We start from the raw sequence: 14069 nt of genomic DNA on the forward strand, positions 1-14069 counted from the left end.
TTTATTTTAAAATATATTTCTTTACTGATTTCAGAGAGGAAGGGAGAAGGAGAGAGAGAGAGAAACATCAATGATGAGAGAGAATCATTGATGGGCTGCCTCCCACCGCCCCCCCCCCTCCACTGGGGATGGAACCCGCAACCCAGGCATGTGCCCTTGGCCGGAATTGAACCTGGGACCGCCCAGTCCACAGGCTGACACTCTATCCACTGAGCCAAGCCAGCTAGGGCTTCTCTGAGTTTTTTATAAGGTAATTGTTTTGTGAAGAAAATAATTGATTTTACCTTTCCTGAGATTTACTTTTAACAGGAAATAGGTAGTGAATTTAATAATACTTCATTCAGGATCCACTAGAGCTATAGTAGAATAAGATAAACTTCCAAAAAGTAGGCGCAGTAGAGAAGTAAAATAGAATGCAAAATTTGGATCAATATTTGGGGGCTAAAGGATTTGTAACACTTTGTATTTTACAACAACAAAGAGCTGAGCTGTATTTACTGAGGGTCCGGCATTATTCAAAATGCTTTATAAACGTTGATTTATTTCAGCAACATGATACCCTCTGAGGTGGAGCTCATGTTACAGATGAGGAAAGTGATACCCAGACATGCTGCCTGTCTTGCCCACGGTCACAGAGCTAACCGGTGGTGGAGGCGGATTGAAGCTGGGCAGTCTGGGCCTGAGGTCATGGGCTCCGTCCCGTGTGGTTCGCCCTGTCTCACCAGTTTGTTTTGTTTGTTTGCACATTGCTGACAAGTCCTCCCTTCATTCTCTCTTAATTCTCCTGAGAGGTCTTATCTGATTTCCAATGCTGTCCACATTCCAGATGTTCCCAAAAGTCCCTCTCTGGCATCACCCCGTTTCCGATGCGCGGCTACGTCTGCCCAGCACGCACCTTCAACTGTAGGTGCCTTTAATGCAACATGGCCCAGATTCGATTCCTTGCCTCCCTCCCGCCCTCATTCTTCTCCTCTCTGCCCCTCACTCAATGGCACCACTGGCACTGGCACCGCTCGGAGACCTGGAACCGAGCTGGAAGGAGGGGAACGCTGCTCATCCACTCCGCACAACCTCAGCGCACAGCCTCTCCTGCTTCCCTTGTTTCTGTTTCCAGGGCCTCCTCACGCTGCTCCTGCCTCTCAGTTCTCGCGGCCGCAGTGCGCGGATCATCAGCTTTCAGATGGCCGCAGAGCCATCGCCCCAGGCCTCCCTCTGTAGCCTTCCTGCCAAGCGCCCTGCGTTAGAGCTTAGCCAACCAATTGCTCCCTGCACAGGGAAAAGCCTGGCACGCTGTTAGACAAAAGGCTAGCAGCTTTTCTTGAGGATTATAGGAATCATATTTTGACGTATTCAGTTTAGTCTTTATGTCATCATTAACCACTTATAGTCTAAATACATCCACGTGACATTTTCATGTGCCAAGGTAAGTGACTAAAGACGATAATTCTGATCAAGGATAAACACTTGTGATTCCTAGATGTCTTTCTGAATGAACACGTTGCATATTAGAGTATAACACAATTCTATCAGAATTCTTAAAAATTCTTACAAATTCATGTATTGCTAAAAGATTAAAACAGGTAAGCGTCTTCCTGCGTAGTGCGGACAGCCTGTCCATAGGTAACTGGGGATGAATTCTTTGACATCCAGTGAGAATCAGAATCTGTCTCTTGACTCTCCTCTTCTCACCTGAAGACAAAAAACAAGAGCGAAAGCAGCCCCGGCCTCTGTGAGCTCTGCTGTGAGGAGCAAGGCGCCGGGGCGGACATGCTTCCCTGGTGCTCGGCGTGCGGAGAACACGGGCCAGCACGGGACTGTGCTCCAGCCGCCCGAGGAAGTCTGGGCACGAGTCGGGACCACGAGATCAGCTGCAGAGCAGACCCGGGTCTGAAGGACAGCTGGGGAACAGAGTCAATAATATCATCATAGCTATGCACGGGGCCAGGTGGGCCCCGGAAATACGGGGGACCACCCTGAAAAGCACATGGTTGTCTAACCACTAGGCGGTGCACCTGGCACTGATACAGGATAATGTTGAATGTCAACTGTAAGGAAGAAAACAGAGGCTTTGTCCACTGGCCGTGAGCAGGCACTTCAAGGGCATTCTCATGCCACCTTAGCCCTTCTCCTGTGCAGCGACCTCTGAGTTACCATAGATGCCCCAGGGTTACCCCACCGTAGCCTTTGATGCTGTTCTGTCAACCACATTGAGAAATTTATGACAACGTGGAGCTCTGGGTGAGACCATGGGAGCAATCATTTCCTAAAAGCTCGGATGCTCTGAAGCTGAGAGGTCAACTGTTTTAATTTTTGTGTCAATTCTGACTAATGGATGGTGGCTGCTGGGAACAGTGTGTTGACAGGAATTCTAAAACCCGCTCAGGCCTGCGGGTGGAGGGGCTGCAGTTCACTCATGCCTGCCTCCCAGCTGGCAGTGGAGGGACAGGATGCTCTACCACCTCTGGGCTGGTGGCGCTACAGGAATTCTCAGATGCACCCCAGGAGTGGGGAGGGAGCCAGTGTGCCGCAGGGCGCGATGTCCAGGCATGCAGCCCACCTGCCAACCTGTGCCAGTTACAATGTGCATTTAATGCCTCATATAATAGCCACTGTTTGGAACTGGGCACGCTAGTCTCAGCATTTTAGCACTTTAGCACTTTAAGCCTCATAACCTCCTTGAGACCATTATCGTCTCCATTTTTTATAGGAAACTGAGGCAGTGAGGATTGGGCAGTTTTCCCAAGACCTTAAAGCTAGAAGGTCATAGAGGAGGAAGATAACTCAGAGTGTGACCAAAACCTTGAGTTCTTTAAAAAATAAAATAAAAAAAATATATATATATATATATATATATATATATATATATATATATATATCTCCTATCTAATAAAAGAGAAAAATGGTAATTGGCGTACGACGATACCCTTTTCATTGGCTAATCAGGGCTATATGCAAATTAACTGCCAACTAAGATTGGCAGTTAACTGCCAACAAGATGGCGGTTAATTTGCATATGTAGGCACAATGCAGGGAGGCGAAAGGGAAAGCAGGAAGAAGCCCCCTGCCACTGACAGTGATCAGAAACCCAGGGGGGAGCTAAGAGCTGGGGGGCAGGGCAAAGGCAGCCCTGGGGCCGCTTTTGCCCTGCCCCCCAGCCATGATCGGAGAATCAGGCGCCTTTGCCGCCCTGGCCAGTGATAGCAGGAAGTAGGGGTGGAGCCAGTGATGGGAGCTGGGCACGGTCGAAGCTGGCAGTCCCGGGAGCTAGGGGTCCCTTGCCTGGGCCTAAAGCGGAGCCCACGATCGCGGGGCCGCTGCAGCTGCGGGTCCCCACTGCCCGGGCCGGACACCTAGGCCAGAGGCGTCAGGCCTGGGCAAGGGGCCGATCCTGCGATTGGAGGGTGATGGGGGTCAACGCCTGAGGGCTCCCAGTATGTGAGAGGGGGCAGGCTGGGCTGAGGGACACTCCCCTCCCCACACACACCCAGTGCACGAATTTCGTGCACCGGGCCCCTAGTATATATATATATATATATATATATATATATATATATATATATATATACTTTTATTGATTTCAGAGATGAAGGGAGTGGGAGAGAGAGAGACATCAGCTCTGAAGGACAGTCAGCTGGCGGCTGGAAGGGGCATGTGTCCATCAGCCCAGGCCTTACGCTCCGCTGGTCGTTCTGTGCATCACTCCCCACCCAGAGGGGTGCTCAGTGGAAGGTCACATGCACCAGGCACAGGCTCTCCTCTCAGGGCCTGGACTGGGCCGATGAGCCTGGTCAGCCACTCCTGCTTTCTCTGACTCCTGGCGTGGCTCTGTGGGTCATTTGCACCTGGCTGCTCTGTGGGTCTAACCATCTTGGAACGATTGTTTGCTTGTTGGAATTTTTGTTGTTGTTGTTGTTTTTTCAGAGAGAGAGAGAGAGAGAGAGAGAGAGAGAGAGAGAGAGAGAGAGAGAGATGGATGCATGAGAGAAACATTGATCGGTTGCCTCTTGTAAGCACTCCAACCAGGGATTGAACCCGAAACCCAGGCATGAGGCCTGACCGGGATCGAGCCCACGGACTTTTGGCGCACGGGACGACACTCCAGCCAGCTGAGCCACGCTGGCTGGGCAGATATCACTCTTTTTGAGTTTCATCCTTTGCCATAGGATGGTAAGTTGTCCTGAGAGAAGCAGGAAGGAAAACTGTGGCTTGTTCCACTGCAGTTGATCCTTGGCTTGTGTTGAAAGACTCCACAAGAAGAGCTCCACGAGTGTAGGAATATTTTGTGAGCGTGACTGTGTGTGTTACAACTACATCTGAGGGTGGTGTGTGCTATGATTTCATATTTAACAAGGACCCCTCAGAAGAGAGAGTTAGGGGCAAAATAGTTTCTCATCACTGATTAGAGCAGTGGTTCTCAACCTGTGGGTCATGCCCCTTTAGGGGTCGAATGACCCTTTTACAGGGGTCCCCTAAGACCATCAGAAAACACATATATAATTACATATTGTTTTTGTGATTCATCACTGTGCTTTAATTATGTTCAATTTGTAACAAACAATGAAAATACATCCTGCATATCAGATATTTACATTACGATTCATAACAGTAGCAAAATTACAGTTATGAATTAGCAACGAAAATAATTTTATGGTGGGGTCACAACATGAGGAACTGTATTAAAGGGTTGTGGCATTAGGAAGGTTGAGAACCACTGGATTAGAGTATCCCCTTTAATAGACAGTTACATCCATTATCATGAGGTGCTCACTTGTAATTCCTTATTATTACGAACACTAGAGGCCCAGTGCACGAAATTCATGTACTCAGAGCGGGGGTAGGATGGGGGGAAGAGTCAGCCCGGCCCACACCCTCTCACAATCCAGGACCACTCAAGGGGATGTCAGACTGCCGGTTTAGGCCCAATCCCACAGGGACCCCTGCAGGATCGGCCCTAAACTGGCAGTTGGACATCCCTCTTGCAATCTGGGACTGCCTGCCTGATCACCCCTAACCACTCTGCCTGCCTGTCTGATCACCCCTAACTACTCACCTGCCTGCCTGATGACCCCTAACTACTCTGCCTGCCTGCCTGATTGCCCCTACCTGCTCGCCTGCCTGCTTGATCACCCCTAACCACTTGACTGCCTACCTGATCAGCCCTAACTGCCTATGCCTCTGCCCCACTGCCATGGCTTCATCCCAAAGGTCATACAGAAGGATGTCTGGAATGACATCTGGAAGGTCATTCAGCTGTCCAGTCTAATTAGCATATTATGCTTTTACTAGAGGCCTGGTGCACAAAAATTTGTGCACTCGGGGGGGGCGGGGGTGTCCCTCAGCCCGGCCTGTGCCCTCTCACAGTCTGGGACCCTTTAGGGGATGACCACCTGCTGGCTTAGGCCTGCTCCCTGGGGAATTGGGCCTAACCTGGCAATCAGACATCCCTCTGGCAGCCCGGCAGCCCTCGGGGGATGTCCACTTACCAGCAGGGAGCAGACCTAAGCTGCAATTGGACATCCTTAGTGCTGCTGAGGAGGCAGGAGAGGCTCCCACCACCACCGCTGAACTGGCAGCCATCAGCCTGGCTTGTGGCTGAGCAGAGCTCCCTCATGTGGGAGTGCACTGACCACAGAGGGCAGCTCCTGAATTGAGCATCTGCCCCCTGGTGGTCAGTGTGTGTCATAGTGACCAGTAATTCCCAGTCTTTCTGCTGTTAGGGTCAGTTTGCATATTACCCTTTTACTATATAGGATAGAGGCCTGGTGCACGGGTGGGGGATGGCTGGTTTGCCCTGAAGGGTGTCCTGGATCAGGGTGGGGGTCCCCACTGGGATTCCTGGCCAGCCTGGGTGAGGGGCTGATGGCTGTTTGTAGCTGGTCACACCCCCTTCAGGGTGGGGGTCCCCACTGGGGTGCCTGGCCAGCCTGGATGAGGGGCTGATGGCTGTTTTCAGGCTGGCCACACCTCCTTTAGGGTGTGGGGTCCCACTGGGGTGCCTGGCCAGTCTGGGTGAGGGTCTGAGGGCCGTTTTCAGTCTGGCCGGCGACTGAGGCTCCCAGCCTCTCCTTTTTTTCTTTTCTTTTTAATTCTGGGATTTATTTACCTTCTATAATTGAAACTTTGTTGCCGTCACTGGAGCTGAGAGCCGGCTCTTGCTTGCTCCAGCTCTGTGGCCACGCCCTGCTGAAAGCAGGTATCTGGGGTTTGCTTAGCTTCTATAATTGAAACTTTGTTGCTTTCGGAGCTCAGAGCCGGGCCACTGCAGGTGGGAAACCTTGGCTTTCTCCATCACTGGAGTAAGCAAGCCTCCTGCTTGCTTCAGCTGCGTGGCTGCCTGCCGCCATCTTGGTTGGCTTAATTTGCATATCTCACTGATTAGCCAATGGGAGGTGTAGTGAAGGTACGATCCATTACCATGTTTGTCTATTATTAGATAGGATTATTATAGATTGTGCCTGATACTTCCTGGCCACCCACTCCACCCCTGCTTCCCCTAATTCTGGGCAGTTAGGGGTGATCAGGTAGGCTCTTATTATTTACCTCTTTTTAAAATTGGTGCATGGTTTTGCTCCTTTTGATTTTAACAGAAATTACCTCCAATCTACACTAATAAAAGAGAAACATGCAATTAACCATCACTCTGCCACTTCGCTACACCCACCAGCCAATCAGGAGTGAGTATGCAAATTAACCCAACTAAATGGCAGGTGTATCAGAGCTGATTGCTGACTGCTAGTGTATCAGAACTACTTAAACATGTTATTTTAAACTAGAGGCCCAGTGCATGAAATTCTTGCATCAGGGAGGGGGGGTGTCCCTCAGCCCAGCCTGCAACGATGCCAGCATCCCTCACGCCAGCCTCCACCTAGAGGACCCTCCCTCCCTCCACTTGGCTGGAGTGCAGACACTGGAATCACATTGCCGGGGCAACGCCACCAGCGTCCTGCCTCAGCCACTATGGGTGCCACCATCTTTGTTGCGGCATGACTGATAATTTGCATATTATTCTTTTATTAGATAGGATGAGCCTTGAGCTATGATAATGTGGCTAAAACTCATAGTCAACTAAACAGGTTAATATCTATACTAATAAAGGGTAATATGCTAATTAGGGCAGATGTCTTCCAGACAACCATCCAGACATCCTTCCAGACAAAGCCTCAGCAGCTGCCTGAGACTCAGGCAGCCATGGTGGCCACCAGTGGCAGCAGCAGCAGGGTGATGAGGTCGATGCCTTCCCCTGATTGGCCAGCTCACTTCCAACAGAGGGAGGCCAGACTGTGGCTTAGGCTGGGGGCTGAGGCAGAGGTGGTTAGGAATGATCAGGCCAGCAGGGGGGCAACATAGGGACCATCAGGCTGGCAGGGGGCAAGGTAGGGGCGATCAGGCCAGCAGGCAGGCAGAGGCAGTTAGAGGCGATCAGGCAGGCAGGCAGAGGGGTTAGGGGTAATCAGGCAGGCAGGCAGGTGAGCAGTTAGGAGCCAACAGTCCCGGATTGTGAGAGGGATGTCCATCTGCCTGTTTAGGATCTGTCCTAAACCAGCAGTCAGATATCCCCCGAGGGATCCCAGATTGGATGGGGTGTAGGCCAGTCTGAAGAATCCCCCCATGCACAAATTTCTTGCACTGGGCCTCTAGTCTATAATAATAACAGCATAATATGCTAATTAGACCGGCCATCATTCCAGATGACCTTCTGGATGAAGCCAGGGCTGTGAAGGAAGCCCAGATTCTGGGTGCTAGAGGGAAGCCCAGGTCCCAGGAACCAGAGGGAAGCTGGTGCCAGCAGCCAGGGAAAGGAAGGCCTACTCTTGCATGAATTCCATGCATTGGGCCTCTAGCTTCCTATAACTGCCTAAATAAAAAAAAATTAAGATTATGACTACTTATAGTCTGTCACTCATATTTCACACTAAGCAAATGTAATTTGTAAACCTTTTAATTTAAAATATTTGAAGAAATGCTGACACAAAACCCATTAAAGAAGTCCTGCAGCAGGCTAAAGGACAACTGATCTTCCATTGTTTCTATGCATAGATATCCATGATCACCTACTTGAAAAGGGAAGAACATGGTGGCGGGAAGGAGACTGATTGTGCATTCCTTAATGCCAAGCACCCATCTTTAAGGCTTTTGGAAAGACTGCAGTTTTATTTATTTGACTAGTGGCCCAGTGCATGAAATTCATGCATGGTGGGGGAGATGTCCCTCAGCCCAGCCTGCACCCTCTCCAATCTGGGACCCCTCAAAGGATGTCATACTGCCAGTTTACAGGGATTGGGCCTAAACCAGCAGTCAGACATCCCTCTCACAATCTGGGACTGCTGGCTCCTAACCACTCACCTGCCTGCCTGCCTGCCTGATTGCTCCTGACCACTCTGCCTGCTGGCCTGATCACCCCCAACTTCCCCCTGCTGGCCTGCTCACTCCAAATTGCCCCCCTCCCCACTGTCCTGATCACCTCCAACTGACCCCCACTGATGGCCTGGTTGCCCCCAACTGGCCCCCCTGCTGGTCTTTTTAACCCCAATGGCCCCGTCCCCCATCAGCCTGATCACCCACAACTGATGTCCCATCCTGGCCTGATCACCCACAACTTCCCTCCCCTCTTAGCTTCTAACAGCCTCTACCCCAGCCCTGCCACCATGGCTTTGTCCAGAAGGACGTCTGGAAGGTCTCCTAGAAAGTCTCCCAGTCTAATTAGCATATTACCCTTTTATTAGTATAGATAGAGGCCTGGTGCACAGGTGGGGGCAGCAATCAGCTGCCAGTCAGCAATCAGCTCTGATACACTGTCAGTCAACAATCAGCTCTGATAACAGTCAGAACTCAGCTCTGATACACTATCAGTCACAATCGGCTCTGATACACTGACAGTCAACAATCAGCTCTGATAACAGTCAGAACTCAACTCTGATACACTATCAGTCAGCAATCAGCTCTGATAACAGTCAGAACTCAACTCTGATACACTAAAAGTCAGCAATCAGCTCTGATACACTGTCAGTCAGCAATCAGCTCTGATACACTGTCAGTCAGCAATCAGCTCTGATAACTGTCAGAACTCAGCTCTGATACACTGACAGTCAGCAATCAGCTCTGATACACTGACAGTCAGCAATCAGCTCTGATACACTGACAGTCAGCAATCAGCTGTGATACACTGACAGTCAACAATCAGCTCTGATACACTGTCAGTCAGCAATCAGCTCTGATACACTGTCAGTCAGCAATCAGCTCTGATACACTGACAGTCAGCAATCAGCTCTGATACACTGTCAGTCAGCAATCAGCTCTGATAACTGTCAGAACTCAGCTCTGATACACTGACAGTCAGCAATCAGCTCTGATACACTGACAGTCAGCAATCAGCTCTGATACACTGACAGTCAGCAATCAGCTGTGATACACTGACAGTCAACAATCAGCTCTGATACACTGTCAGTCAGCAATCAGCTCTGATACACTGTCAGTCAGCAATCAGCTCTGATACACTGACAGTCAGCAATCAGCTCTGATACACTGACAGTCAGCAATCAGCTCTGATACACTGACAGTCAGCAATCAGCTGTGATACACTGACAGTCAACAATCAGCTCTGATACACTGTCAGTCAGCAATCAGCTCTGATACACTGTCAGTCAGCAATCAGCTCTGATACACTGACAGTCAGCAATCAGCTCTGATACACTGTCAGTCAGCAATCAGCTCTGATAACTGTCAGAACTCAGCTCTGATACACTGACAGTCAGCAATCAGCTCTGATACACTGACAGTCAGCAATCAGCTCTGATACACTGACAGTCAGCAATCAGCTGTGATACACTGACAGTCAACAATCAGCTCTGATACACTGTCAGTCAGCAATCAGCTCTGATACACTGTCAGTCAGCAATCAGCTCTGATACACTGACAGTCAGCAATCAGCTCTGATACACTGACAGTCAGCAATCAGCTCTGATACACTGTCAGTCAGCAATCAGCTCTGATACACTGTCAGTCAGCAATCAGCTCTGATACACTATTTTGGAAGCCACAGTGATGGACACAGAATGCTGGAAGCAGCAAGTTACCCAAAGCTACAACATTTTCCTCAGAGAGCATTTGCTATTCACCATTATATGGAGTCCAATATTTATGGAATGTGCACAAGTGACTAATGACCTTTCCTGTACAAATAGCCTCGAATGAGACACCTTTTTATTACAAGTGCTATTTTCGTGAATTGTTTGTCGTTATGAATTCATGTCCAGGACGGAAATCATTAATTTTGCTCCCTTCCTCCCACCCTGTGCCTGAGCCACTGTTCCCCACGAGCCTGTAGAACAGAAACCGGACCGGCTTCATCTGATGAGCAGACCTATAGGAGTCGGGACAGCCTGGCCACCAGCTGGTCCAGTTCTGTGGCTTCACCCATGGCTGATCCTGCTCCCAGCATGCCATGCTCTTTGACCTCTGTGTGGGGCGGAGTCTGTGCCTGGCGTCCCACCCTTTGTCTGCTGAGTGACCATGTGCTCGTGCAGCAGCAGAACCCAGACTTTGCGCCCCTTCCCCATCGGCAGCACTGCTCTCACTTCCTGTCTTACATATCTGTACGCATTTATGTTCATCCATGTTCCTTATTTACATGTACACCTAACTCATGTACAAGACAGGAACTATTCTGCAGCTACACTATGGTTTAAAATGTTTGTGTCTTCTCGGTAGGCCATGTTAGTTTAGCACATGATGAATGATCAGTGTCGCCTATCTGACTAAATCAAAACTCAGTCACGAGAAGGAACAAATGATGCCTGGTTGGATATTCCCTGTAGGTACTGCTTTGTGGTGACGATGGAGAGGAAATGGACATAAGTGGAGAGGAGAGTCTGACAGCAGACCTTTCCCATCCCCCGCTGAGCAAATGGATACAGAGACATAGCAGTTTAGGGCATGAGGGTAAACCGGAGGTTACCCATAACCGTAAAATGATTGCTTTTACTTCATTGTCCTCTCCATGCCCTGCAGCCTTGCCATTTTCCTGTGTCATTTGCCAAGAAGATCAGCTATCACAGTGCCCACACTAGAGTAAATACACAATAAATGTTTTGTACGAATGAATGAATGAACAAATGAAGTCATTCCAGTCCTTTCATTTGACAGGTAAGGAAACAGACCCAGAGGTGCAAAGAACAGGAAAGCAGAAAGCACCCCTGTGTGAGCTGCTACCACGTTCACATTCCCGACACCACAGGGTGCTTCCACCTCGATTATTCAGTGTCACCCTGTCAGGAAAAGCATAGCCCTGGCCGGGTAGCTCAGTGGTCAGAGGGTTGCCCCGATAGGCCAAGGCTATGGGTTTGATCCCTGGTCTGGGCACATAGAAGAAGCAACCAATGAATGCATAAATAAGTGGAACAACAAATTGATGTTTCTCTCTCTCTCTCTCTCTCTCTCTCTCTCTCTCTCTCTCTCTCTCTTTCTCCCATCTCCTCCCCCTCTCTCACTAAAATCAATCAATAAAAATTAAGAAAAATAAGCTTTAATTACACAACTATATGTTAGAAGAACTTGAAGTCACATGAATAGGTGGTAACGCATGTTCACATGTGTACATGGAGAGAAATAGAATGAACTATGGCTTTGGGTGGCAGGAATCTGCTTTTCCTAACCTGTGCTGTTTCGATGGTAGCAGGTGGGAGATAGGGTACGCTCCCACCGGACTTCAAGGCTGCAAACCAGAGCTCAGTTTCTGATCTTGTGACCTGACTCCAGGCAAACCCTTTGTTGCCTCGGAAGCTTACTTTCCCATCTATGAAGCCAGGCGCCTAGCAGCAACCCACCCGGAGCTGGGCGGTGAAGGGAGGCGCATGCAAACAGCCGGCCCCAGGGAGGAAGGGAGGACCCCGGCGCTCCAGCTCCCGGGAGGGTGCAGAGCGCACAGGCCTTTCTCAGTGAAGGTGACCGGTTGGCAGTGTCAGCGCAGCCCAGCCTTCATTTGTGTGAACAGATGGAAATCGCGTAAAAATGCACTTCCCTGTTACTGTGGCCTGTGCACAATATGTCAGGCGGAAATGACTTCTGCTTCTAATTCTTTTGAATTCACAGTTTAACGTAACTGAGTAATAGAGAAATGACAGCTACAAATGCACGTGTTTCTTCTCATAAGCGTCTACTCTCTAAGAAAATGGAGCCACTCCGAGAACCAGAGCAGGAAAGCGAACGTCCCTGCAGGGGCAGCGTGACTCCGATGAGCAAGCCGGGCCCTGGCTGCTCTCCAATAACCGAGACGCTGGCTTTTCCGACGTCCCTGTCAGCGGCGGCGCTGAGCGCCCGCTCACAAGGAGCCCGCCAGGAAATGAGGGGCATTGTCAGCTGTGCACAGGAGGCCTTCGCCGGCACGTCACACCTGCCTTTCACATAACACTGCCTAGACCAAGTGTCAACATTTCTGTTAAGCTGTTTAGCTTTCCATTTTTATATTAAAAATTTCAGTTAAAATGCAATAAATTCACACAAAATAACAAGATCAATCAAGATACACTTCCAATATCTCTTCTCGGCTCTCTGCTGGCTGCTCACTGGAGAGCCCGGGGCAGCAGGCGGGGCAGGCCCCGGCAGTGCTGAGCTCTGCCTGTTTGGCTTTGGGCCGCACTGGCAGTGAAGGCGTGTGTGGCTGCAGGAGGAGCGTGGGCTGTCAGAGGACAGAGGCCAGCACACAGCTCTGCGCTGTCTTCTAGGACCCTCTGCTGCATCAGCGTAACCCACGGGGACAGGCACAACTCAATTCTCTTTTCTCCAACTGCTAGCGGGCGGGAGGCGCCTTGCTCAGCGCCCTGTGGGCTCCTGGGACAGGGACACTGATGGAGTGAAGACAGGAGTCCGGAGAGGCACGGGTTGATTAGAATGATAGGAGACCTCAATCGCCCGGGACAGCTGCTGACAGCAGGGAATTCAGCGGCCAGAGAGGCTGAGTCAGCCCTTGCAGCCAGACACCAATGGAAGAGCACTGAATGGGCATGCCGCTTAACCGCAGGACATGGCATTTTTTTTCCAAAGAGGCTGTTTTTATAAAAAACCAAAACTTCCAAGAATTTACTCCCCCCCCCCCCCCCCAAATCGACTGAATTTTACTTCACCTAAGAAAAGTGCACACAGAGCAAGGAAGATGCTAAACACATCCCCTCCGTTCGCTGGCATTGAGATTACAGGTGTGGGCATGGCAAGCTGACACCTGGGGAGGGAAGGACCAGATGTTAATGGACTCAGACCCAAGAATGTCAGGGAGAGGGAAGGACTCGGAGCTGCCCCTCGAGAAGAGGAAGACAGTAATGGGGTCTGGGAGAGGGGGGACAGGAATATGCACTTTGTCAAGAAGAGGCTGCATGGCCAGGGGGATGCGATTCAGGGCACGGCGGCAGCGGAAAGCATGAGTGTGAGCACTGGCGCCATCCTTCCCCAGAGGGGTGACCAGGGACCTGCTCAGAAACTGCATGTCAGCTGCTCGGTGTGTAAGAGGAGAGCAGCATCGCTGTGAAATTAGATTAAATCAAGCACCGTGTGTGAGCCACCTACTGTGCACGCATGCGGCCATCAACGAAGGCCGACCTTCCCACCACCTGCCCGTGGGTCAGGAGAGGCGTCACAGGGTGTGAGAGGGCTGTCTGGGAAGGTCCAACCCGGCCATGTACGTAGGTGCTGGCTGCTCCTACTTGTCCTCATGGTTACCTGCATCGCCTTTCAAGGTGGTGGGCATTTCTACGGCACATAGTGCAGCCTGGTGCTCGCCGACTCACCTGTACAGAGCAGAGAGGGGCCTCTTGTTCCCGGGTTTTGGTCTGTAGGGTTTGGGTTCCCCGGCCATGTTGATATCTGGAAGCATAAGATAAAACAGCACGGATTAAGAAACTATGAAGCCATTTGAGGAAAGTAAACCATGAAGTTTTACGTTCTTCTTGCCACTTGTCTATGCAAATGGTACGTGTCCTTCACTCATTCAACAAGGATTTATTGAGCACTGACGTAGGCCCAGCACTGGTGGAGATAGGTCGCTACCGAGCAGGTTAGACACACCTCTGGGAAACCATCCT

The 14069-nt window shown here is 50.3% G+C and overlaps 1 protein-coding gene across 1 annotated transcript in view; it reads right to left on the reverse strand.

The window, feature by feature from the left end:
- RALYL (RALY RNA binding protein like) overlaps positions 1–14069 on the reverse strand; it is a 585850-nt gene that overhangs the window by 96408 nt on the left and 475373 nt on the right. The window contains exon 3 of the mRNA XM_059673043.1: positions 13776–13851. Within this exon, the coding sequence (XP_059529026.1) occupies positions 13776–13851 (76 nt within the window). The remainder of the gene's footprint in view (positions 1–13775; positions 13852–14069) is intronic.

The sequence above is a fragment of the Myotis daubentonii genome, chromosome 17, assembly GCF_963259705.1.
Source record: "Myotis daubentonii chromosome 17, mMyoDau2.1, whole genome shotgun sequence".
NCBI lineage: Eukaryota > Metazoa > Chordata > Mammalia > Chiroptera > Vespertilionidae > Myotis > Myotis daubentonii.